The sequence below is a fragment of the Myotis brandtii genome, unplaced genomic scaffold, assembly GCF_000412655.1.
Source record: "Myotis brandtii unplaced genomic scaffold, ASM41265v1 scaffold609, whole genome shotgun sequence".
Taxonomy (NCBI): Eukaryota; Metazoa; Chordata; class Mammalia; order Chiroptera; family Vespertilionidae; genus Myotis; species Myotis brandtii.
This window is the reverse complement of record NW_005370315.1, coordinates 927,728-953,899: the sequence shown is the minus strand read 5'-3', so window position 1 is coordinate 953,899 and position 26,172 is coordinate 927,728. Positions and strand designations below refer to the sequence as shown.

Here is a 26,172-nt window from a genome sequence, read left to right as displayed (position 1 = left end):
CCGGATTGGAGAGGGTACAGGCTGGGCTGAGGGGACCCACTCCCTTGCATGAATTTCATGCACCGGGCCTCTAGTCCTACAATATATATAAATTTCAACACAAGAATAATGATATCGTTGTAATTAACTCGTTGTAATATACTCTTATGAGTAACTGGAAAGGGGCAAAGGAAAGGCCAAATATTAGAGGCATGCCCAATGAAGTCTGGGTAAATAGGGAAGGTACTTACTTGCCTGTCAGTCACACCTGGGGACAGGTCATTGGCCAGGATAGGTGTGGCCACTGCAAGTATAGGAAGATTTGAGATATCTAAGCTCCTAAACAAAGGAGTTTGCTCTCTTGCTTCTTGGTTCCTGCTCCTGGCTTGCAGGACTCTCATGCTCCTGCATTTGCCAGACCACACACACAATGGACTATTGGACTGCAACTAGCCTCATGCAAAACCAGACCCAGCTCCAACATGGAACAGAAACTCTGGACACTGGCTTTGCTTCTAGCTCTACCGAATCCTCAGCTGCACATTATCCAGGACTGGATTAAGGGAAATGGGACTTTGGAAACAGAGGGGTATAATTCCACGCAAATAAAGCTTTCTACCACATCTCACCCTCCTGTGAGTGCCTCCGGAAATGCTTATTCCAGCAGCAGCACTCCAAGAACCCCACTCCCACTATGGAGAAAGACTATCCACACATTTCTCCGATAACAATGCCAATATTATTAAAAATAAGATTACTAAATGTAGGTTAAAATCTCTTTGTGATTATTCTTGTCTCTAAAATATATTCCACAAGAAATGCACAGTCAAAATACTGACTTTTAAATTAATTAAATAATCCCTCTCTGGTTACAACACCATCTAGATATATAGCTAGGTTCGCTTTTTCAGGCTGCTTTTGCTTTTTAGTTTTATTTTTTATTTTAAGATTGAATTTTTAAAACATTTATGTGGTTCCAAAGTCAAAACTATAAAAACAAAGTACAACCAAAAGTATTACCCAACTCGGTCCCTTTTCTTCTTTCTATCCCATCCATTCTCCTATAAGTAACCCTTTTCATTCCTTTTTAGTTCACCATCACCCCCCCCCCCCCCCATTATTTCTTTTTGAAAATATAAACATGTGTTTGTGGAAAACGATAAAGGTCACAATTTGGGCCCTATAGATATTCACTGCTATTGACTGATTGGGAGATGTTTGTGTATGTGTGTCTCCACACTCCCTTGCTTTCTCAAAAACTAGAATGTTATATATACTCTTGTGTACCACCTTCTGTTTTTTTTAAACGGTAAATCTTAAAAGTACCCTGAAGTAATGTAAAGACATTTTCTTTATTATTATAGTCTTTATAAATGAGCAAAATGCTCATAGGCTGTTTTATCGTTTATTCATCCAGGCCCACTCTGAAGGAACTTTTGGGTTGTTTCCAGTGTTTTGTTTTCACAAGGAGTGCTGTGAAGAATAACTGTGGGAACGAGTTATTTCTTATTTTGGGAACAGATTCCAGGAAGTAGGGATACTAAATCAAAGAATAAAGGCAAATGTCACTTTGATAGAAATTATACCAGTGTCCCTCCTCTTACCCTCAAATCACAAAAATCAGGCAGAAAAAAAGGGACGGTAAGGAAATTTACTAATGTTAGAGGCATTTCATTTCTAATTTTTCAAATAAATGTCTCACTCTGGTAAAAATTAATTTTGAATTGTTATATTGATAAAATAAACTGCATAACATTGTGGCCCAACTTTAGTTTTTCTATATTGAAAACTCTGGAAGAAACTTATTTTAAAATAAAAATACCAGGTACAATAACAAGAAAAGTGGGGTGGAAGGTTTAAAGACAGGAGTTCTTTTCTCGCAGTTGTCATTCTGAAAATCAATGATTTTATGAGTGAAGCCCTTGGGATTTCCTAAAATAGAATAGAATTCAATCATTTTAAAGTAAATGGAACAAAAAGCTTTTACACCAAGCTTCTTTCCATTCCTATTTATTCTGAATTCTGTATGTTAGCAAGTTTTGATACCTAAAAAAAACCCAAAGAAACCTTTGTTTAATTACAACCCCCTTTTTATTAACTACTGTATTTTATATGTAATATAGAAATGGAATTACAGAGCCTGTGCCAAATACTCTATGTAGGCAGTTTAACAAGGACTTCCTGTTACCAACTAGCTCCAATGAAAATGATCTTCCTTTAATCTAAAGAATGGGCGGTTAACTGGCAGAACCGGATTCTCCAGGTGTGAAGTAAGCAATTTGTTCTTCTCAGCAAAAGGACAACTTTATCTCTAACTTATTTGGCTTCATAATTTGGCTTTCAATTAAGTTAATGATATGAAAATGTACAGAAATTGCCTGTGAACTATAAGATAGAGACAAAACGTTACAGATGATAGGTTTTCCTCTCACAGGCAGGACTCCAACACCGCAGGTGGAAAAGCAACAAAAGGAACAAGATAAAGGTAACAAACCACTCTTTTCTGTATTTTTTTTAATGTGAGACACCCGTAGCCTGAAATTTGTGGCATTTAAAAATAGCTCAATAGATAATTAAAATCACTTGTTTTGTTCAGATTTGGACCAGGCTACCAGCAGTTGATCTGCTCATAATTGCTAATAAATTGAACAGGATCTGGGTTTAGAGATCTCAGAAATAGACGACCATAATAAAATCAACTTCTTCTTTTAAGTCCTTTAAAAAGGAGCTTCTCATTTTGGAAACACTGGAAATTCGGATCCTATAAAAACAAACTTAAAATTCTTTCATAGACTGGTTATAAATTAGTCATACTGTGCTTGCTTTAAAGAACACTTAACATCAATCTATAAAGGATTAAACTAAAGGAAAATACAGAAAAAAAAAAAGAACACTTAACATCGAATTCTGAAAAGAAGCTTATGCCCAAATTTGACACATATGTATAACCTTTAAAAACTTAAGTTAATTTTGTAGAAGGTCTTAATAAATTTATTCATTGTTGTTTCCCAGAATATTTTAAAGTTAATCTGAGGAAATTAGAACATAATCTTGTAAAAGGACCACTGTGAAATATCAAAGTATTAACTTTTTAAATGTTTTAGCTAGTATATTAAAAGTATGTAATTGTAAAACTTAATATATTATACTTGATTTGACAGTTTTACATTTTTAATTCAGAATCATTTAATTGCTACATATATATGATTTCTAACACTTTCAAAATAAAGCAATATATATAGAGGCTTAACCAAAACACAGTTTATTTTCTGATATTTCTTCAAAGTTATTTTATAACTGTTACCAGAGTATGTATGTACAGCATACTTTCATCAGGTAAGAGTCTTAATATTTAAGCAAGTCAGTTAACAATTAACTTACTTAAACTAAATAAAAAGTATAATAAAATAAAAAGGCCCTGAAGGACTGCATTACAAAAACATCATATAATGCAAACTTTGAGAAAATATATACAACTTGCAATAAGTTGTTTTTTTCCTCATTTAAGTAGCCAAAGTGGTGACTATTCCAATAACATCAGCTCCTTTCACCTTGAACTAGGGCAATTCTGCAAGTGGGTCTCATTCACAAAAGCCAAAAATAAAATAAAATGCCCCATTTTATGTTAGATAAGAACTGGTTCTGGTTACACTTCTTGAAATATTTTATTTAATCAATATAGTAATTATAAAAAGAAAATACCTTTAAAAATCTATAAATCTATAATGTATCTATCCCAGGGTGTATTTCTTAAAGCACTAGATAATTTTTATTTATATTCCTATTCCTGGAAATGTTCTCTGTCTGCATTAGGGTGGAGAAACTTTTAGTTGAGTCATACAAGTTTACTTTTCTATTTCCCAAAACAAACTGTCAAAGTTGATTAGCATGTTTAAAAATTAATGTTCTTTCTTTTTGCAAATATGTTTAACCTAAAAAATATAGTCAATTATTGACAGTAGAATTCAAAACAGTATAGTAATGCATGAAGTTAAACATGCTGAAATATGATTCATATTTGAATAGAACTCTTCCAACATTAAGAAAATAAATTTAAGGTATAGTAAAGATTGTGTAAAATGGTAGTCTCATCTATTTCACCTAACCTAAGCAATGAAATGATAACTGTGAGCTTAATATTTTATGTTCATAAACTTTGTCTCTTCTACCTTTTAAATTCTAATATGATTACATGTCTCACTTTGCCTAATATTCTATTTTATAAAGATATATTTTAAATTAAGCAATTAAATTGCAAATAGTTATACATGTAGTTATAAGTATGTAACTACTAGAAAGTACAATTTGCATACAGCATGTTAAGTGCACTTGAGTACCTACATTAAGTCAATTTCTGCAGAAATGAACAAGGATTTGAGGAGCATTCTAAATTGTTAGCTCTGTAAAGATAATCATTATGGCTCTGGCCAGTTTGGCTCAGTGGGTGGAGCATCAGCCTGCGGACCAAAGGGTCTGGGTTCAATTCTGCTCAAGGGCATGTACCTTAGTTGCAGGTTCCTCCCCGGCCCCAGCCCTGCTTGGGGCTCATGCAAGAGGCAACCAATTAATGTCTCATCGATGTTTCTTTCTGTCTTTCCCTCTCTATTCCACTCTCCCTAAAAATCAATGCAAAAATATCCTTGGGTAAGGATTAATAACAACAAAAAAGATAGTCATAATAGGGCATGTACCTTAGTTGCAGGTTCCTCCCCGGCCCCAGCCCTGCTTGGGGCTCATGCAAGAGGCAACCAATTAATGTCTCATCGATGTTTCTTTCTGTCTTTCCCTCTCTATTCCACTCTCCCTAAAAATCAATGCAAAAATATCCTTGGGTAAGGATTAATAACAACAAAAAAGATAATCATTATGACCTTTAGTCAGGATGAACAGAACAGAAATTCTTCCCTCTTCTACATACAGAAGTGTTTGATATGATCTTGAGAAAAGACAAATTTTAAAACTACATATCATATTTGAAGTAAAGAAATTTCCAACTACCAGAGATAAGGAGGGAACATAATCATAACCAAAGCAGAGAGCAGCAATTAAAGCAACCTCATGAGCTACTAAAAGCTGATTTTTAGGTTTTTTTGCATAATAGGGAACTAAAACTGAGCTTCCTAGATGAAGCGTCAACCAGAAAAAATAGAACACAGTCTATATATACAGAGATAGGAAAATCTCTGTTGGCTTGTCCAGGATTACAACAAGAAGTGAGGGATCCACTCAGGCTATAAAAATTAGGCCCATATTTATACTGCCTGAGTTACCCCATGGGGCCCCCAAATTAGATAAGAATGTATCCACATGCAGGGCACTGCAGGCATTCTTGTATAATGTAATTCCCCACTGAAGATAAACTACTGACAAACTTCACTAAGTCCACTTGTCCACCACCAAGAGAAACAGTTCATGACTACAACAAAGATATTTATTCCTCAGAGACCAAAACAACCTAATAATGTAAAGGATCTTTAACATAAATACCCTTTAACTATTCAAAGGAAATAAATGAAGACATGGGACCCATAAACTAAGATGAACACAGTATATAAACTTTATAGTTAATTTTATATAGACATCACTTACTATATTATGCATGACATGATATACAGCCCTAAAAGGAAATGTTTTTCCTATAGTATCAGTAACATATAGAGATTCATATAAAAAAAAAAGATTCAGCATCTTTGCTTGGTTTTTTTCCTAGTCAAATTATTAAGATTAATGAATACAAAATACATATCAATATATTTTGAAGTGTTCCTCAAAGTAACTTTTATTCAAATATGAAAGTATGGTACTCTTTCAGGAAACTGTTGTTCCACAGACAGGAACCCAGGGAAAGACAACCTTTACAAGGGTCAGAGTCAAAAATCTTGGTTTCCACAATCAGTGACAGTAACATTCACCTTCCTAAAGTATTTTGTAAAGGTATACTGTGCTACAATATCAATTTGAAATATTCTATTTCTTAAAAGCAAAAAATTTAATCTATGATGCTTTAGAAAAATAGGCTTTTGATGGAATTGGTCATTTTTTTCTAATTTTTTTTAAAAAAGGAAGATCTATCCAGCCATAAAAATGTTAGAGGGGGTTGTTTCAGGATTTGTTCTAAGTCATACTACCAAAGAGAAAATTGGAGACCTTGTAGTTTTTGAGAAATTTAAAGGTAGCTAGATGCTTCTTAGCAGTTATATAAACATCTTAGATAGAAGTTGATTATCATAAATAAAAAATCAAAATGTTTTGTTTACATCCCCCTCATAGCTCATTTGAGTCTCCAATACTGTTACTCTTTTCTTTTTCCCATATTATCAATATCACAAGACCATTTAAAAAAACAACAACAGTGCACAAACAGCATATCTGCTATATACTTTGAAGCTATAAGAATTCATAGTTTCAGGTTAGTACAAGTGTAGGAAACAGGCTCGGCTAGTATGGCCCAGTGGTTGAGTGTTGACCTATGAACCAGGAGGTCACAGTTTGATTCCAGATCAGGGCACATGCCTGGGTTGCAAGCTTGATCCCCAGTGTGGGAGCAGGAGGCAGCAGCAATCAATGATTCTCTCTCATCATAGATGTTTCTCTCTCTCTCTCCCTCTCCCTTCCTCTCTGAAATCAATCCTATATAAGGGTAATATGCAAATTGACCCTAACGGCAGAACGACCAGGAACAACCAGTCACTATGATGTGCTCTGACCACCAGAGGGCAGACACTCAATGCAGGAGCTGCCCCCTGGTGGTCAATGCACTCCCACAGGGGGAGCTCCGCTCAGCCACAAGCCAGGCCGACGGCTGCCAACACAGCGGTGGTGGTGGGAGCCTCTCCTGCCTCCTCAGCAGCGCTAAGGATGTCCGACTGCGGCTTAGGGCCACTCCCTGCAGAGAGTGGGCCTAGGCTGTCAGTCAGACATCCCCTGAGGGCTCCAGGGCTGCCAGAGGGATGTCTGACTTCCAGCTCAGGCCCGATTCCCCGGGGAATAGGCCTAAGCCAGCAGGTGGACATCCCGAGGGATCCCAGACTGCGAGAGGGTGCTGGTCGGGCTGAAGGACTCCCCCAGAGTGCACGAACTTTCATGCCCCAGGCCTCTAGTACATATATATTTATAAAAAAGAATAGGAAACAGAAATCTCTGTATGTAAATAGGAATGAAGTATACTTCACTTCCATCTATGTTATCTCAGGCTATGACTATGAGCTAAGGCAGAAGAAATTATAACAATCACAGTTTCTACATGATGTCGAGGATAGAATTCAAAATTTCTTAGAGACTTCCTGTGACCTAGGTCTATGAGATCAGTACTAATTCCTTTTCCTTTTCTCAACTGTAAAGTGTTTAGTTTGGTCTGATTAAAGATCCTAATAAAGCTGCAAACAACATAATTATTTTGGATCTGATACGCTATATTACCTTCTATAAGAATTTTTTCCTTTTAAACATAGTATCTATATAATAAAAACCCAGAGGTTGTGACACTGTTACGACCAAAGACCGGTCACCAGGAGGCTGCGCGTACGGCGAGGTGCGCACGGGTGGGCAGGGCTGCGTGCGTGGCGAGGCGCATGTGGGTGGCCGGGGCCGCACAATTTCGCACACTGGGCTTCTAGTTTATAATAATATTTGATACAGATCAACTTCATTTGTATGTTTCACTAGGATAATCCATCACTATGGATTAGGAAAAAAGAACAAGTCAGGCAGATTTATATCTGAATGTAGGCTCTGCCACTTTTTAGTTGTGTGGCCTCTGGCAAGAAACTTTACCCTGCAGACACCAGAAATATTTAAGGTAGTTAAGGAAGTCACCATCCAAATAAGGGGAACTTCAAAGAAAAAGTATACAAAGAAAATGGAGAAGCTGAAGTTCTTTAAAAAATTAAGATCTGTGGCCCCCAAGAAAATCCTAAACACATGACTTTTCAGATTGAGAAAGCTACTAAGTGTCTAGCAAATACTGCATAAGGACGTGCCCTGGGCTTCTTATTGTGAAATTTTAGAACACCAGAAATAAAGAGAAAAGGCCAAAAGTTTCATGAAAGGAAATTTTTTTTTTAAATCTCAGATTTTACACAAAATATCAGGAATCAGATGGCAGATTTCTCAAGGGCAACAAAAGAAGTTAGAGAAAAACAGCAAAATTTTCAAAATGCTAAAGGAATATATTATTTTTAAGTAAGAATTATATCCACAGAAAACATATCATTAAGGTGTAAAAATAGAAAATATTTTCAAAAATAGAAGTTGTTAGCACATTTACATTTTAAAAGGAAGTATATGGCAGGAGACATACTAGAAAGGAGAAAAAAAAATTCCAACACAACAGCTATGTGGTAAATCAGGTCAAGATAGAGGGATCCAGGGAAGAAGTCTCAAAAGATGAAATACTACAATGAAAGAAAAAAACACAATACCTACTATATTTACTAGTAAATGAATTAAGAGGATATTTTCAGCTCAACTTAAGAGTTTTGGAAGGAATTAGTGATGTATATGTAGAAAATGAAGCAACTGAAAAACTTAGGTAATTAATAGTTTCAAGAAAAATTAAAAAGTTTAATGGTTCTTGATCATTGTGATGATTATATGGGTATGTTCACTTTGTGAAAAATCATCAAATTACACATTTTGTTTTAGGCACTTTCTGTATATGTGAAAGTACATCAATGAAAAGCTTTCCTAAAATAAAAGTGTAAATCTCTTAGCTCTAGCCACAGAAATGGCCTAGAAACAAACAAAAAACTTATTTGAGAAAGAAAGTAAATAGTATGTTAGGTGACTCTAACGTGTATGATATTTGGTTATAAATGCAGAACACTGATTAACCCAAAACTGTGATATAACTATATTGAAGTAAAAATTGAGGAGATGGTGGGATATAAAAAAAGGTTAAGTCCACATCTTTCACGACAGATATTCAGAATAATTTTTAAATCTAAAAAAGCAGAAATACCTACATAAGCAGATTACCAAGAAATAGGGAGTTTAAAAGCAACTCGTATCTTAGGAACAATGATTCCCTTTGGGAACTGGGGACTGAAAATGAGGTGTGATGGGGCAGGCAGAGGTTGGCTGTATATATCGTTATAAGCATTGAAACGATTTGACTTCTTAAGCTGTGTATATGTAGTAACTTGATGAAAACGAAAAGCATTTAAATAGAGACAATTTGGCCCTAGCTGGTTTGGCTCAGTGGATAGAGCGTCTGCCTGTGGACTGAAGGGTTCCGGGTTCGATTCCAGTCAAGGGCATATGCCTGGGTTGCGAGCTCGATTCCCACTAGGGGGCGTGCAGGAGGCAGCCAATCAATGATTCTGTCTCATCATTGATGTTTCTCTCTCTCTCCCTCTCCCTTCCTCTCTGAAATCAATAAAAATATATTTTAAAGAAAAGAGAGACAATTTGTATTCCCACCAACAGTACACCAGGGTTCCCTTTTCTCCACATCCTCACCAACACTTGTTGTTTATTGATTTATTGATGATAGCCATTCTGACAGGTATGAGCTGATTTCTCATTATAGTTTTAATTTACATTTTTCTGACAATTAGTGACCTTGAGCAGCTTTTGATATGTCTATTGGCCATCCATATGTCCTCTTTGGAGAGGTATCTATTCAGGTCTTTTGCCTATTTTTTAAATTGGATTGGGGTTTTTTTGTGTGTTGAGTTTTATAAGTTCTTTATAAATTTTGGATATTAACCCTTTATCAGATCTATCATTGGCAAATATATTCTACCATTCAGTGGGTTGTCTTTTCATTTTGTTCATGGTTTCCTTTGATGCAGATTGGTGCAGCCACATGGAAAGCAGTATGGACTTAACCAAAAACAAACAAACAAACAAAAACTGTCAACGATTCCACTTACACTAATTTGGAAGAATATATGTAGTACCTCTATGTTCATTGCAGTGTCATTTACAATAGACAAGATTTGGAAGCAGCCCAAGTATCCATCAGTAGATGAGTAGATAAAAAAAAGCTATGGTAATTTAACCAAATGGAAAACAATATAAAAGTTTTTAACTTTTATAAAGCCTAATTAATCTGTTTTTTTTTTCTTTTGCTGCCTGTGCTTTTGGTGTTATATGCAAGAAATTGCTGCCAAATCCAATGTAAGAATTAAGAACAAATGTTTCCAGAGCCTTAAAATAAGTTGATTACATCTCTTTTTAATTTTTTAAGTTATACTCATCACATCTTCTTAATCACACAGAGGATAATTAGAATAATCATCAAGGTTGCCAAATAATGCTTTAGCTTATAAGCCTATGGTTAACATATACATAATTAAATATGTACTGGTCTTTGACCATTCTTTCTTTTTTTTTGAGGAACACTTCTGATATTCAATTAAAAATATGTAGAAGCCAAAGAATCACACAGCTCTTCTTTTTGTCTTTATAATGATAATGGCAAACTCTTTTTTTTTTTTTTACAATTTATCTTTATTATTGAGAATATTACAGACATCCCCTATTATTCCCATTTCCCCCTTCCACCTAGTTCCCACTCCACCACAGGCCTTCACCACACTGTGTCCTTGGGTTATGCATATATGCATATAAATTATTTGGTTAATCTCTTCCAACCCCCACCCTTCCCTCTGAGATCTGTCAATCTGTTCCATGCTTCCATGTCTCTGGACCTATTTTGTTCGTTAGTTTATTTTGTTCATTAGATTCCACATATAAGTGAGATCGTGTGGCATTTATCTTTCTCTGACTGGCTTATTTCGCTTAGCATAATCTCCAGGTCCATCCATGCTGTCTCAAAGGGTAACAGACCCTTCTTTTTTACACCTGCATAGTTGTCCATGTGTAAATGTACCACAGCTTTTTTTTTTAATTCTTTTATTGTTGAAAGTTTTACATGTTTCCTTTTTCCCCTATTGACCTCTCCCAGCCCACTCCGGCCTCCCAGCACAGGCCCTCACCCCCTAGTGTCTGTGTCCATTGGTTATGCTTCTTCTATGCATGCATACAAGTCCTTTGGTTGATCTCCTACCCCTCCTCCCCCCTCCCTTGCTTCCTTCTGAGGTTTGATGGTATTCGATGCTTCTATGTCTCTGGATCTTTCTACAACTGGCTTATTTTGCTTAGCATAATGCTCTCCACGCCCATCCATGCTGTTGCAAATTATAAGAGTCCTTTCTTTATTACAGCAACATAGTATCCCATTGTGTAGATGTGCCACAGTTTTTTAATCCATTCATCTGCTGATGGGCATTTTTGCTATTTTCAGATCTTAGCTATATAAATAATGCTGCTACGAATACAGGAATGTATATATTCTTTCTGATTGTTGTATCTGGATGCTTAAGATATATTCCCAGAAGTAGGATCACTGGGTCAAAACGCAGTTCCATTTTTAATATTTTGAGGAAACTCCATACTGTTTTCCATAATGGTTACACCAGTCTGCATTCCCACCAGCAGTGTACTAGGGTTCCCTTTTCTCCACATCCTCACCAGCACTTGTTGTTTGGTGATTGATGGTAGCCATTCTGGCAGGCATGAGGCAATACCTCATTGTGATTTTTAATTTGCATCTCTCTGATGATTAATGACATCAAGCATTTTTTTATGTCTATTTGCCATCTGTCTGTCCTATGTGGAGAAGTGTCTATTCAGGTCCTTTGCCCATTTTTAAAAAAATATATTTTATTGATTTTTTTACAGAGAAGAAGGGAGAGGGATAGAGAGCTAGAAACATCGACGAGAGAGAAACATCAAGCAGCTGCCTCCTGTACACCCCCTACTGGGGATGTGCCCGCAACTGAGGTATATGCCCTTGACTGGAATCGAACCTGGACCCTTCATTCTGAAGGCCTTCGCTCTATCCACTGAGCCAAACCAGTTAGGGCTCCTTTGCCCATTTTTGATTGGATTGTCTTCCTTTTGTTGAGTTGCATTATATATTTTGGAAATTAATGCCTTACCAGATATATCATTAGCAAGTATGTTCTCTCATAGTGGGATCCCTTTTCATTTTGATGATGGTTTCTTTTGCTGTGCAGAAGTTTTTTAGTTAGACGTAGTCCCATTTGTTTATTTTGTCCTTTATTTCTCTTGGCCTAGGACCATGGTCGGCAAACTGCGGCTCTCGAGCCACATGCGGCTCTTTGGCCCTTGAGTGTGGCTCTTCCTAAGCCTTAGGAGTACCCTAATTAAGTTAATAACAATGTACCTACCTATATAGTTTAAGTTTAAAAAATTTGGCTCTCAAAATAAATTTCAATCGTTGTACTGTTGATATTTGGCTCTGTTGACTAATGAGTTTGCCGACTACTGATCTAGGGGAACTGAGATCTACATGTTGGGATGGTCCCAGTACTGACACTTATTAAAACCAGACCCTCCCAGGGCTGTATTGGCAGTAGAATGACTTGCCCTTGTTAGAGCAAAGCTCGTTTGGACCCATCTTTTCTTTCAGGCAGCCAGCTAAGCCTTTTCAGGCCTGTCCTGCTAAACAAAAATGCTTGCGGGGGGCGTGTGTGAATGGGTTTATATATTACCCAGATGACCTCATTATTACTCATAGTTGATTGGAAAATTTCCAACCTTCTCTACTTGGTCCTAGCTACCTAAGGGATTGGAACTGACATCTGCTATCAAAACCCATCTGCAAAGAGCGTATCTAAATAGCATTAGGTTTCATTCCACTGACATTAAATGGGAACCATTAGTGACAAGCGGTGGTGTACAGTAGAAGAAAGTCCTTCTGGCCTCAGAAAAAGGTAAATTTAGGGCTAAATCCTAACTAGGCCGATACTAGTTGTATGTCCCTGGGCATGTTAACCTCAGAGCATCGCTTACTGATCTATAAAATAAATGCTATACCTCTACAATGTTGTGAGGAATAATAAAGATTTTTGCACACAAGACTTCCCAGTAGTAATGTCTTCAATCAGTGACAGCTATTATTAGTATTGTTTTCTCAGTATTCTGGACTTTTCTAGCAAAAGGGAATGTTCAGAAAACTTGACCAGTTCTTCTTTACATGTCCATATCACACAAGGTTGCTGTATTAAACAGAGAAAATGGGCAGGAAAGGGCTTTGTAAAATTTGTGAAATTTCCAATCAACTATGAATAATACAAAGTTACTATGGTTGTTTAAAGAAAAAGCACTTGAGATCCAAAAACACTGAAGGTTATACCAAATACTTAGGAGTACCCTAATTAAGTTAATAACAATGTACCTACCTATATAGTTTAAGTTTAAAAAAACTGGCTTTCAAAAGAAATTTCAATCGTTGTACTGTTGATATTTGGCTCTGTTGACTAATGAGTTTGCCGACCACTGGCCTAGAAGATGTATCAATGAAAATTCTGCTACGAGAGATGTCTGAGATTTTATTGCCTATGTTTTCTTCCAGGATTTTTTATGGCTTCACGATTTGCATTTAAGTCATTTATCTATTTTGAGCTTATTCTTGTGTATGGTGTAAGTTGGTGGTGTAGTTTCATATTTTTTTAACGGTTTCAAGAAATTTATTTTCTATTTTTTGCTTTTACAGTTTTTTTTTAATTTATTTTTGTTGAATGTATTACAGATGTTCCCTTTTTTCCCCTTTGACCCCTTCTAGCCTGCCCCGACTCCCTGTCCACCCGGCCTGCCCCAGGTCTTCACCACACTATTGTCTGTGTCCATGGGTTATGCATGTGTACATATAAGTCCTTTGGTTAATTCCACCACTGCCTTCCCTCTGAGATTCAGTAGTTTGTTCCATGCTTCTGTGTCTCTGGATCTATTTTGTTCATCAGTTTATTTTGTTCATTAGATTCCATATTTGAGATCATGATATTCGTCTTTCTCTGACTGGATTATTTTGTTTGGAGGGGAAGAGACAGAGAGAGAGAAACATCAATGTTATAGTTGCATTTTTAATTGTATATTGTCCATCTCCCCTTGGATAGTAAATTATTCAAGGACAGGTATTATTGAAAATACAATACAGCACTTAAAACTTTGCATATAGTAAGCCATAGTAATTAACTGTTAAAATGTCAGTCCTTTTAAAAACAAAGGAATATTATCAGGACATTGGTTTAACTTTTTATGCAATGCAGTCATTGTTTTTACATCCTCAACTGGGTCATCATTGAAGAACATCTTGAACATCTCCAGTGATGGCAAGCTTATTACCTCATGAAGCAGCTCATTCCATCTCAGGACAGTTCTGCTTGCGTGAAGAGTCTTCTTTATACTAAATTAAACCTCTCTCCATATAATTTCCACCTTTGGAGTTAGGCCAAGTAAGTCGAATTCCTTTTACATATCCAGTCTTATACATTTTAGAAAACAGTTGTAGATATTGCCCATATCTTCTCTTTTGCAGGACAAATATTTCCATTCCTTTGAATAATTCTCCATATATTACGTATGGTCTTCCAATCTCATCCTTTCCATTTCAGTTTGGAAATTTCTAATTTATGAATTTTCGTCACAAAATACCACATTCAGAACTTAACACAATCCCTCTCCCATTTGCTTTGACTAATAGAGTCAGTGGAACAAATACCTTTCTTAGCACTATTACTCATGAGAGCAAAATGACTATTCTGATAGTTCTGATAGAAAGCTTGTATTTAACTAAAATCTCCAGTAATTTTCATAAGCCCTGCTATGAATGCAAAGGCCTTCCATTTCATAGATGTGAATTTGTTTTCTAAACAACTGGTGAACATTTTATATCTACCCTGATTAAACACATTGTTGTAACTTTTAGTATAGAGTTCCATGTTATTTTAACCTTTGAATCCCAACTCTCTGGACTTCCACATAATAAAGACCCCTCCAAATTCTGTGCCATCAACATATTTAATAAGCATGCCTTTATAAGAACATCTAAATCACTGATAAAATATTTGCATAAATCTATTATTATGTGACAGCATCATGACACAAAATATTATTTGAAGGGTCCCAGGTTCAATTCCCATCAAGGGCACATGCTCAGGTTGCAGGCTCAATCCCTAGTAAGGAGTGTGCAGCAGGCAGCCAATCAATGATTCTCTCTCATCATTGATGTTTCTATCTCCCTCTCCCTCTCCCTTCCTCTCTGAAAGCAATAAAAAATATATTTAAAAAATATTTGCATAAATATATTAAAACTGAGTCCCATAGCATAACAGCATAACATTAGAGTTCTTTTCTTGTGATTGATATTGATTCAATGTGTAGTTCAATGAGCTATTTGTAGCTCCCTTAACAGCTTCTTTTTAGCCGCAAAAATATGATGAAAGGTACTATTAAATGCCTTTCCAAAGTCATGATGCTCTATAAAAATTAAATATTTTATTAACAAAGATTTCGTTTTATTCACTTCATTTCAGACATATATATAAGTATATATCATTACATATAAATTATGCACATCAACTTAATCCCATGGATAACTACCAACACAATATCAATATTATCAGTGCCCCTAAAATAAGAATTTATAATAATACTAGAGGCCCTGCACGAAATTCGCAGTCCGGGAGCCCTCGGGGGATGTCCGACTGCCCATGGAGGCAGGAGAGGCTCCCGCCACCGCCGCTGCGCTCGCCAGTCGTGAGCCGGGCTCAGGGCTTCTGGCTGAGTGGCACTCCCCCTGTGGGAGCGCACTAACCACCAGGGGGCAGCTCCTGCTTTGAGCATCTGCCCCCTGGTGATCAGTTCGTGTCATAGCAACCGGTCATTCTGTCATCAGGCCAAGACTGGCCCTCTGACATTCCCCAAGGGGTCCCGGATTCCAAGAGGGTGCAGGCCAGGCCGAGGGACCCCACCAGTGCACAATCGGTGCACAATCGGGGCCAGGGAAGGATGTGGGAGGTTGGCCAGCCGGGAAGGAGCCGTGGGAGGGCTCCAGGGCTTGTCCTGCCCATCTTGCTCAGTCCCGATCGGCCGGACCCCAGCAGCAAGCTAACCTACCAGTCGGAGTGTCTGCCCCCTGGTGGCCAGTGCACATCATGTCGACTGGTCGACTGTCTGCCTCCTGGTGGTCATGGCATGTCATAGCAAGCAGTTGAGCAGCCTTAGCATATCATTAGCATATTATGCTTTGATTGGTTGAACAGCCAACCGGACAACTGGACACTTAGCATATTAGGCTTTTATTAGATAGGATATTCTCATGTCTATAAAAATTCTCTTAATATAAATTTTGTTCTAAGACAGTCTGGATATCTGCAGAATAATGCTACAATTGAAAATCAGCAAAATCAGACCAAGACTAGGTTTCCATACGTATGCAATTGATAAGAGAACAAAACTATATCAAATAGTATGTTACTCTGGAAGCCTCAGTTATTTTAAGATAAATTTAACATTATCTATATTGCTTAAAGCTCTCATATGAAATCTTCCCTGTCACTATACTGGTTTTAATTAAATCAAGTATATTTAGCAAAATGAGTACATGGACCAAATTAACCCATAACAGTAGCTTTAGTAATAAGGGCACATCCAGGTGCCCTTTCCACTTTAAAAGTTAAAGATATGGTCAAGTAGAATCTTCCATTCTAGGACATATCTTCCCATAAAAAAAAAATCTATTATTATGTGACAGCATCATGACACAAAATATTATTTTGGGGCAGCCCAGCCAGTGTGGCTCAGTGGCTGAGCATCAATGCAAGCATCAAGAGGTCACCAGTTCTATTCGCAATCAGGGCACATGCCCTAATTGCAAGCTCATCCCCAATAGGGGGTGTGCAGGAGGCAGCTGATCCATGTTTCTATCTCTCTTCCTCTCCCTTTCTCTCTCACTAAAAATCAATAAAAAAGAACTTATTTAAAATTATTTTGGGGCAGTTGTATCTCTGTCACTACTTTCTCAGCTACTTCACACAACTGAATGGACTCATAGTAGCCCCACAATCATGCAAAGTAATTTAGACATTATTTTACATCACTATTTTATCGATGCTTATGAGGAAATTCTTACTGATTTTTCTAATTTTTTAACCTCTTTTCAGAAAACTAGGAGGATTTCTCTGGGAGATAGATATAGCTTTGTGAAGCCAACTGATCCATGGGGAAATGCCCACCTTTTCTTTGTTCAACTCAACCATTTTTGCTTCCTAGGAATAAAGGGAAGATGAAGGATCGACTTCAAGAACTAAAGCAAAGAACAAAGGAACTCGAACTCTCTAGAGACAGGCATGTGTCAACTACAGAAGCAGAGGAACAAGGAAGGATTCTGCAGCAAGCTGTTATTTATGAAAGAGAGCCTGTAGCCGAGAGACACCTACATGAGATCCAAAAACTTCAGGAGAGTATTGACAGTTTGACAGACGATGTTCAAAAATTTGGGCAGCAACAGAAAAGTCTGTTGGCTTCAATGAGAAGATTTAGTCTCCTTAAGAGAGAGTCGAGCATTACGAAAGAGATTAAAATCCAAGCAGAACACATCAAGAGAGGTTTGGATGATTTGGTAAAAGAAGCAAAAAAATCAGAGGCTGAAACTGGTCCATCATCAGTGGTCACAAGGATACTTAAATCTCAGCATGCCGCAATGTTCCACCACTTTCAGCAAACCATGTTGATATACAATGACACAATAGCAGCAAAACAAGAGAAGTGCAAGACATTTATTTTCCGTCAGCTTGAAGTTGCTGGAAAGCAAGTGCCCGAAGAAGAAGTAAATGATATGCTTCATCAAGGAAAATGGGAAGTTTTCAATGAAAGCTTGCTTACAGAAATCAATATCACTAAAGCACAACTCTCAGAGATAGAACAGAGACACAAGGAACTTGTTAATTTGGAGAATCAAATGAAGGATTTAAGGGAGCTTTTCATTCATATATCTCTTTTAGTAGAAGAACAAGGAGAAAGCATCAACAATATTGAAATGATAGTGAATGGTACAAAAGAGTATGTTAACACTACTAAAGAGAAATTTGGCCTAGCTGTGAAATATAAAAAAAGAAATCTTTGCAGGGCACTGTGTTGTTGGTGTTGTCCATGCTGTGGCTCAAAATAAAGAACCTGTTTTAGAAAACTCTCCAGCTTTAGAATGAAGGATGCCCTGTATTTCAGTATCTTGTTTTTCTTCGTTTCACAGATTCATTCACATACTTTATTATTGTTATAATTTCCTCCTTTGGTCCTTACCCACTAGAATTGCATACACTTCCAAAGCCAGTGACATAAAATGTCTTCATTTACTAAACTAAAAACATTATGCTTAGCTGTAGAAAGTGAGGTGAATGATCTTGTTTCTAATCAGGTATCAAGCTCTACTATATGTTTTTGTAATTTCCAATGTCTTTAGGAGATGAACGTCAGTAAGTGACAACTAGTTAAACATGCTTTTGGTTCATTTGAGAATATTTTGGTAGGTAAGAATTGTATAAAATAAGACCTCAAAGGATACTATATTCAAGCAAATTTAACGGCAGCTGTATCAAATCTTTTATGTTCAGATATTGCAGATAATTCAGTGGTCAACTAAATCCTGATAAAATCCAGCTATGTACTTGATGAAGACTCTAGTTGGTAACTGGGAGCTGAATCTAGTTTAAAGCCTAAGAAGGCAAATTAAGGCACTGTTTTCCTGAACTTGGGTTCATTCAGGACACCGTGTAACATACAGAGCAGGAAGGTTGGGAAATGAAGTAAAAAATAAAGGTATTCTCAAAAGTTTCTCCATCACTTTTTTGTAAAGCCAGACACTACACTAGGGGCTAGGGATATAACTGGAACTCACAAAGGCATAGAAATCTGTAATTCACATTCTAGTGGAGAAAAAAGATAACAAACAAATACAAATATCAGATCATGCTGTCTTGGTAAACTTAAAATAAGGGTATGGTGAGTTAGAGACTATCACTACCAGAGTGGCATCATTGGGCTGGGTGGTAAGAAAGGTAATATTAAGTGAAAATCTCAATGATGAGGACAAGGGATGGTATCTTCCAGGCATAGGATACAAACAGTAGAAAGACCCTGAGGGTAATTTACTCTGGTCAAAGAAAAATGAATAGTACAGCTATATCACAGTGGCTAGAAGAGCAGTAAGGCAACAGATGAAGTTAAGAAAGATCAGCAGGGGCTACAGTTAAGAGTCATGTAAGTCTGAAAATTACAACAAGTATAATCAATGAAAAGCCCGCAGATTATTTTTTTGGCCTGGGAATGTTATATAATCTATATCTGAGAAAAGTCATTCTATTGTATGCAGAGTGGGTTAGAATGGATTTGGGGCAGGTGAGTGGAAAATAGGCATATAGGTATAGAAAACAATTGGAAGGTTAATGAAGTAGTCCTCATAAGAGATGATAGAGGCTTATACTAGGATGGGAATGGAGGTGGTGATGGTGGTAGAAGCAGTACTCATACTCAAGATGAATAAAGTACTTGCTATGTTCCAGCATAGTTCTAACAATTTCACAAGTTTACCAACAAGAACACTGAGATATACAGTGAGGTTAAGTAACCTGTCCCAGGTCACAGAAACTGTATGTGGAGAATCAGGATTTGAACTCAGGCAGTATGATTCCAGAATCAGCTATTAACTACTATATACTATACACTGGTGATTTTTAAAAAAAATTAGACTAAACTGTGATAGATTTAAGAGGTAGAAACTACAGGGTACTGATTAGATGATATTGCCATTTATTGAGATGGGAAAAGACAGAAATGAAGGTTTGAACAAGGGAATCTGTGATGATAATAAAATGTCCAAGTGGAGGTTTCTAAGGTATTAGTTAAATCAGTAGCAACTCTTGGGAAATGTCAGGGCTGAAAGTATAGATTTGGGTTATCTGAGTAAATAAATGGTATTTAAGATCAGCTGACTTTAGGATGAAGTCATCTAAAAAGTATATTAAAAAAACTGGAGGCCCAGAAAGGAGCCTGGGGTATTTAAAGCATAAAAGGAGTTACTGAGAAGAAACCATCAATAATGTAGAAACCAAGAAATGTGCTACAAAATGCAAAAGAAGTGTGTTTAAGAGGAACAAAGTTAAGGAAACTGTCAATTTTACAGTTTGGCCAAGTGATAAACAAGAATGGCAAAGTGACAGGGGATTTGGGAACATGGGGATATTTTGCTGAATCCAACAAGAGCAGTTTCAAGCAATTTTAGGGATGGAAGCACAAGTGGAGTATATTGAGGAAAGAATATGATATGAAGAACTACAATGGCCACTACAGACAATTGTTTGCAGAAGTTTGAATAGAGGACTACAAAAAGGAGTCAAGAGCTGGGGAGGGATGTGGAGTCAGGACTCTGTAATAATTAAAGCTAAGAAACATGAGAGCACATTCTGCTATTGGGAATAATCCAGACAGAAACTCTTGAAATAACAAAGGTAAGAGAGAACATGGAGGAGTAGAAAGGGGTGGGATCTGGAGTACAAATGGAGAAGCTGGCCTAGGATAGGAGCAGAAATAATTATTCCATATTATAGGAAGAAAGGAGAGGGCTAGGAATGAAATCGGATAGTTGAGCAAATTTGGTGTGGGAAGTGAGAATTCTTATAAATGACAGTTTCTATTTCCTCAAGGAAGCATGAGGCAAAATTATTAACTGAAAGCACAGTGGGATTAAGAGAGAACAGAAATATACATACACATACCTCCTAACACTATAATTTTTAATTTATAAAATATAAAGAAATTGAAGAGCTTTCCACTCTGTCAATTATCAACTATTACTGAAGAAAAAGATGTTTCACATATGCCAGCTTCAAATGTTTCAGGAACATTAGAACAAAGATAAATGTAGAGCTGATGATGAACTCTCCAGGTAATGAGAGGTAGCAGACATATTTCTTCTGCCCCTTCCAAAGCTGTGCTCTATCCTTTTATCTAGTGCCTTACCCATACTTGTTAACAACTGTTCCTAATTTTTTTATCATGAAAACAGAGAATATTAAGTACTATGTAATGTTCATTAGCATAATTATATCCAGATGAATTTATAAAATAATAATTTTCTAACAGCACTCATAGCTATACTTCGCATTTTAAAGCCAGACTTCAGCACAGAAATTTTCACAGCAATGTAATCACATACAACTTTGCTATATTTTAAAACCATAGTATCATCCTAACTTAAGCAACAAAAATAACAAGATATTTAACTAATTAGTTGCTGAACATTTTGCATATTTTATTCACATATTTAATAGGCACTAATATAATTTTTCCTTAAAATCACTACCTTAATGGAAAAAAATTCTTAATCATCGGAGGCACAAAATATTAGTAAACTACTAGTTCTGAAAGTATGCCATATTAAAAATAAAAATATTATGAGTACTTGGGCTCATATTCTTACCCACTAAACTCTACTGTCTCCTCTAATCAGAAGCTTCATGTTGCCTAAATTCATATGATGAGACACTGCCAAACTGGATCTCCTAATTCATCTCCATTTGGACACAACATATCATCAATAGTAATTATTCATATCCACTATCACATTTATAGAACACTAATAAAATACTGCACTAGGTGCTTTAAGCACAGTATTTGGAATTGGCATGACGACACAGGCATTAAAAACCTTATTTACAAGTGGAGACACAGAAGCTCAGAAAGATTAAGTAAGCTATCAAAGTACTGACTCCAAAGCCCACACTTTCCCATATCCCAGGAGTTCTCAGTTTTTGCTGTGTACCAGAATTATCTGGGGAAAACGTGTGAAAGAAAAACAGATGTATTCCTGGCCCTAGCCTCTCAAGTTTAGGGGCCTGGGCTGATATTGAAGCAGGCATTCCATGAACAACATCTTGCTGCCTAACAACCCTGTGAACAAGCTTTTCTTTGTTATTTTGTCTTTAAATAGAATGTGTTGGGATGTGGGTGGGGAAGGATGGGCACCTATGCAGGTTGCTTGTGCATAAATTACCTAGGAAATCAAGGAACTGAGAGGCTTTAGTGTGAACTACAGCTGCCAGAGTGAACCTGGATGCCCTAAGAGACAAAGGAAGCACTCAGCAAGGAAGTGTGTAGGTGAATCAACAGCATAAATAAGATTTATGAACATGAAAGCTTGGTAAAGTTTCACTGAAATAAGAGAAATGTTAAGTCAATGGAACCTATAAATCTAGTGAGTAGGGGTTTCAGATGGTAACAATAGTAAAATTAGGGGACTCAACACTGGATCTGAGGATGAAGTGAATCAGTGACATAGGTAATCCATACTTGCATACCTCTGGGTCTCCAGCACTCTATAAAGGACCCAGGTCCTTCTACTTATTATTTAAAGGTCTAACTTAGTAAAAGTACATTTGACTCAAATTCTAATGAGAGTATTAGTAAAATCATAACCTAGTTAACTTTTTCTGGATACATAGGATAAAGAATATGATTTTTTTTAAAAAACCCAAAACTTACAAAGTAATATTTGCCTGTTAATATTATCTAGAAAGAAGGCGAGTCAAGTAGACATATAAAGATCAGAGATGAAAATCCCATATTGGAAAAAGTAATAATAAAAGTTTAGTTATGGTGTCATCTAATATGGAAACTCACTGTCAAAGTTTTTAAGCTTTTTGGTCATAAACTCTTTTCAGTGTTTGATGAGAGCTACATTCTGCTCCCAAGAAAAATGTCCATGCACTTAGAATTGTGTATGTGATTTCACAGGGTCCGGGAGGCCACCCAGGTACACAGACCTCTAAATCAAAAATCTCTTTAGATATTGATGCTGTGTCATCCATCAGCTTCCAGAACAAGTACCCAGGCCCCTCTGATATCTCCTGAATGAGAACAAGGGGATTTAATAAATGAATTTTAAATGTGGGAAAAAAGTCTTTTTTTATTGAAATGTTCATAATATTTAGTAAGATCATGTCAGAGATATTATGTTTTCTTCCCTTAGTGAAATCCCTCTATATTCATCACTTTTGTTGTAAAGCATCCAATTTGTGAGATTTGGCCAAAACTTAAGTCATATGACTCCATAGAAAATCAGGCAGTATGTAATGAGACAGTGGCGCCGTTCCAAAAGTTCAAATGTGCTAACACAGGTAGAATTGTTATTATCCTGGGAGGAAATTTTAACTGGATCTCCAGCGTTATTCCAATAATAAATATTAGGAGACTCAGCCATAAAAAAGGAGGGTAATTTACTGTTTCTCTGAGGCTAACTTTCAAGACTACACAAGAGAGAGGAGATGTAGAAAGAGCATGTGCCTTCTTATAACATCTGTGTAACCTTGGGCTTCTGAAAATTCAATAGGCCGGGATGTTTAAAATAGCTCCCAGCTCAGTTCTTTCCATGGATCATTAACAAATGGAAACTTTTTATGGTGGATGTTGAGCTTCAAATTTGGAATTACTGCTTGATTTTAGTACTTTTTAAAATTGCAAAAGTTATTTACTTTTTCTTGGAAATGTTTTCTTTATGTCAAGATCACCAAGTTTTAGGTTTAAAATTAAGTTATAAATAGGCACGAGGGTATATAACATAATTCACACCATAATAAATCAGAATATAGGCTAAAGTTCATCTCTATATAGATATGAGAGAAAAAGTCTTTCTCGGAAAATAAACAGGTTAATTACAGAACAGAATGTTTGCATGGCATCTATTTCTGCTCTCTTTAGAAGGAATACAAATCACTTTTACCTTTTTACTGAAATGGATTCTTGGGATAACTACAGTATGGTTCATGTTACTATATACAGTGGAATGCAAATGCATAATTACAATACTTTACAGCTGCTTTTATTATAGAAGAGGTATTCAACCACTATCTGCAGAACAGAACTTCTGAGCTAATAAAACGCAGAAGCCTAGTGATATTGTATGATTTTGATCTTTCAGGAGAACCCTCAAGTCTATGACATAAAGTGAAATTTGGCTGAGGCTTCATTTGCAATGACAGTTGCTGTCAGACTCATGTGCATGAGCAAGGTAGGCAGAGGTAGACTGTCCAGGACCTCTGTGGTCATCTACCCTGCTTCCCATAATATGAATGAATCTGGCTCTATCGATTTGTAATTTTATGATTATAGACAAGATTCTCATTCTTCAGGTTTATTTTTCTTCTGTTGAATGATTGGCTCTTCTTGAGGTCTGTGGTTGTTCTCTATGTGCTCATAACAGGGTGGGAAAAGAAAATTATCTAGGTGTTTAAGTGAGCTCTAAGAGGCTTTGTGGGACCTACTAGTAAACTAGTGTAGGCTCAGACAAGGGGTGAACAGAAGAAATCAATGCTGTAATTGGATTTTGCAGTTGAGAGGCCCAAATGTCTGTGGGCAGAAAGGAAGCAGCTGTGTGCAACAAGGAGCACTGTAGACTGCCTCCTAAGTCAGGTGCCCTCCCCATACTTCTCCATAATCTACCAGCCCTTAGCACTGAGCTTAGTAGGATTCAGCTGGAGGCCCTTCCCACTTATTATCCACTACACTTTCCAATGCTACAACTAGTAGGTGCTAGAGTTATATCAGTTAAAAAACAGAATTTACTAGCTGCATGACCCTATGAAGGCAACCTGAAGGTCTTTAAGCAGAGAAGCAGCAAAATGATCAAATTTGCATTTTAAAAAAGAAAGCTCATATTCTTTATATCACTTGCTTTATATCACTTGTTAAAGAATCTAAAAGCATGTACCGGCTTTATAATTTTAAAAACATCAAATAAAAGAGCTCCTGCTAGAAACATAGAGGAGATTGGAGAATAGGCGAGTCTGCTGGCAGGGAGAGAAACTTGTTAGGAAACCAGTGCTCTCAGTGACATGGAGGAAGTGATGAAGGGATGAAAGAAGGTAACAACAAAGGGAACAGAAAGTAGGAGGGCTATGAATAATATTCAGTCAGTAACATCAAGAGGAAGAAGTAGCAGGAGAACTTTCAAATATGGGACTTGGGGAGATATTCAAGAGGAATATAAACATAAAAAAGAATAGGATACAAAATTGTATATATTATGTGGTCACTGCATACATTATATTTTTGCAAAAATATGCACAGGAATTCATCAAAATAGAAGTGGTTCGCTCTGCATGGTAAGTCAATCATTTTAAAAAAAAAAAAACTCCTTCCCTGAATCTTAAATTTATTAAAAATATACATTTTATACATTCTGTATATTTTTGAAGCACATTCATTTCAAAAGCAGTTTACCTTCTGAATAAAAATTCTATGGTTGTAAAACTCCCTTGAGAAAAATTGGTCAAACCAAATGGCAAACCATATTTCATAACACGTTATACCACCTATAATTAATTTTCATGTCTTTGTGAGATCTCATTGACTATGAAATTGGAATGGTGAAGCAATCACCCTAGCTGTGGGTCTTCTCTTTCTGGTCTAGAAATTCACAGCTGAGAGAGGTGATGGAATTGCCGACAGTCATTTGATTACTCAGTAATCACTGTAGTCACTTATGAATTGCATGCTCCTGCCTAGGGACTTTTCCACTTTCATCTGTGTGACTGGCTCTTTCATCTCAAGTGTCATCCTCTCAATAACATCTACTATGTTTATCCTGATTATAAGAATAACGTGTCCCTGTCACCACCACCACCACAGGATTCCCAATATTGTTTTACCTGCTTTGTTTTCAATGCACTTATCCCCTAATATGTGACATAATTTATTTATTTTATTCAGTGTGTTTCACCCCCTAGAATATAAGTTCCTTAAGTCATACATGGATTTTTATTGTTTTTGTTCCCAAATGTGTCTGCAGCACCAGAACACTACTAGCACATAATGGATACTCAATAAATATTTGTTGAATTAACATATGCATAAATGAATAATGCATAAAAGAATAAATTAAATAACTATTAGATTTAAACAATCACATGCAATTACTTTACAAATGAATATCAGTCATTACTATTTTCTACTTTAGAAGTTGCTGATTTTCCGCTTAAACATTTGTAGAGACTAATTTAGCCTATGGGGTTCAATAAAGTTCATTCTTCTTATATATATCTAATAAAGTTTTCTTTAGATTCAAAAAGGTGAGGATCGTATTAAGAAAATAATATCTCTAATTAATTAAATGTATAAAAATTAAACAGTATAAGCTTTACCAATAAATGATGCAATAAAGTTTCACTTTTTGTAATTAGAGATACCAAATTGTCTTATTTAAAGATATTCATTTGTGGTTGAGGACACTGAGAAACCATGCTCACAATTTCTCATTTAACCACATTTGTCTAGTTTTCTTAATCGTTAGTAATGAACAACAAGAATGAGGGCAAATGCACAAGAAGG

The 26,172-nt window shown here is 36.4% G+C and overlaps 2 protein-coding genes across 2 annotated transcripts in view; one reads left to right on the top strand and one right to left on the bottom strand.

The window, feature by feature from the left end:
* The window catches only part of ARL13B (ADP-ribosylation factor-like 13B), a 55,512-nt gene that overhangs the window by 19,861 nt on the left and 9,479 nt on the right, over positions 1-26,172 (bottom strand). The window lies entirely within an intron of this gene.
* On the top strand, positions 2,222-17,982 carry STX19 (syntaxin 19). The gene is made up of 3 exons (XM_005879734.2): positions 2,222-2,464; positions 14,061-14,246; positions 17,065-17,982. The coding sequence occupies exon 3, from the start codon at positions 17,078-17,080 to the stop codon at positions 17,960-17,962; it is 885 nt and encodes a 294-aa protein (XP_005879796.1). The 5' UTR covers positions 2,222-2,464; positions 14,061-14,246; positions 17,065-17,077; the 3' UTR covers positions 17,963-17,982.

What these genes read in the sequence shown, in the direction of transcription:
- STX19 (XM_005879734.2), top strand. Translation starts at nt 17,078, where the DNA reads ATGAAGGATCGACTTCAAGAACTAAAGCAAAGAACAAAGGAACTCGAA.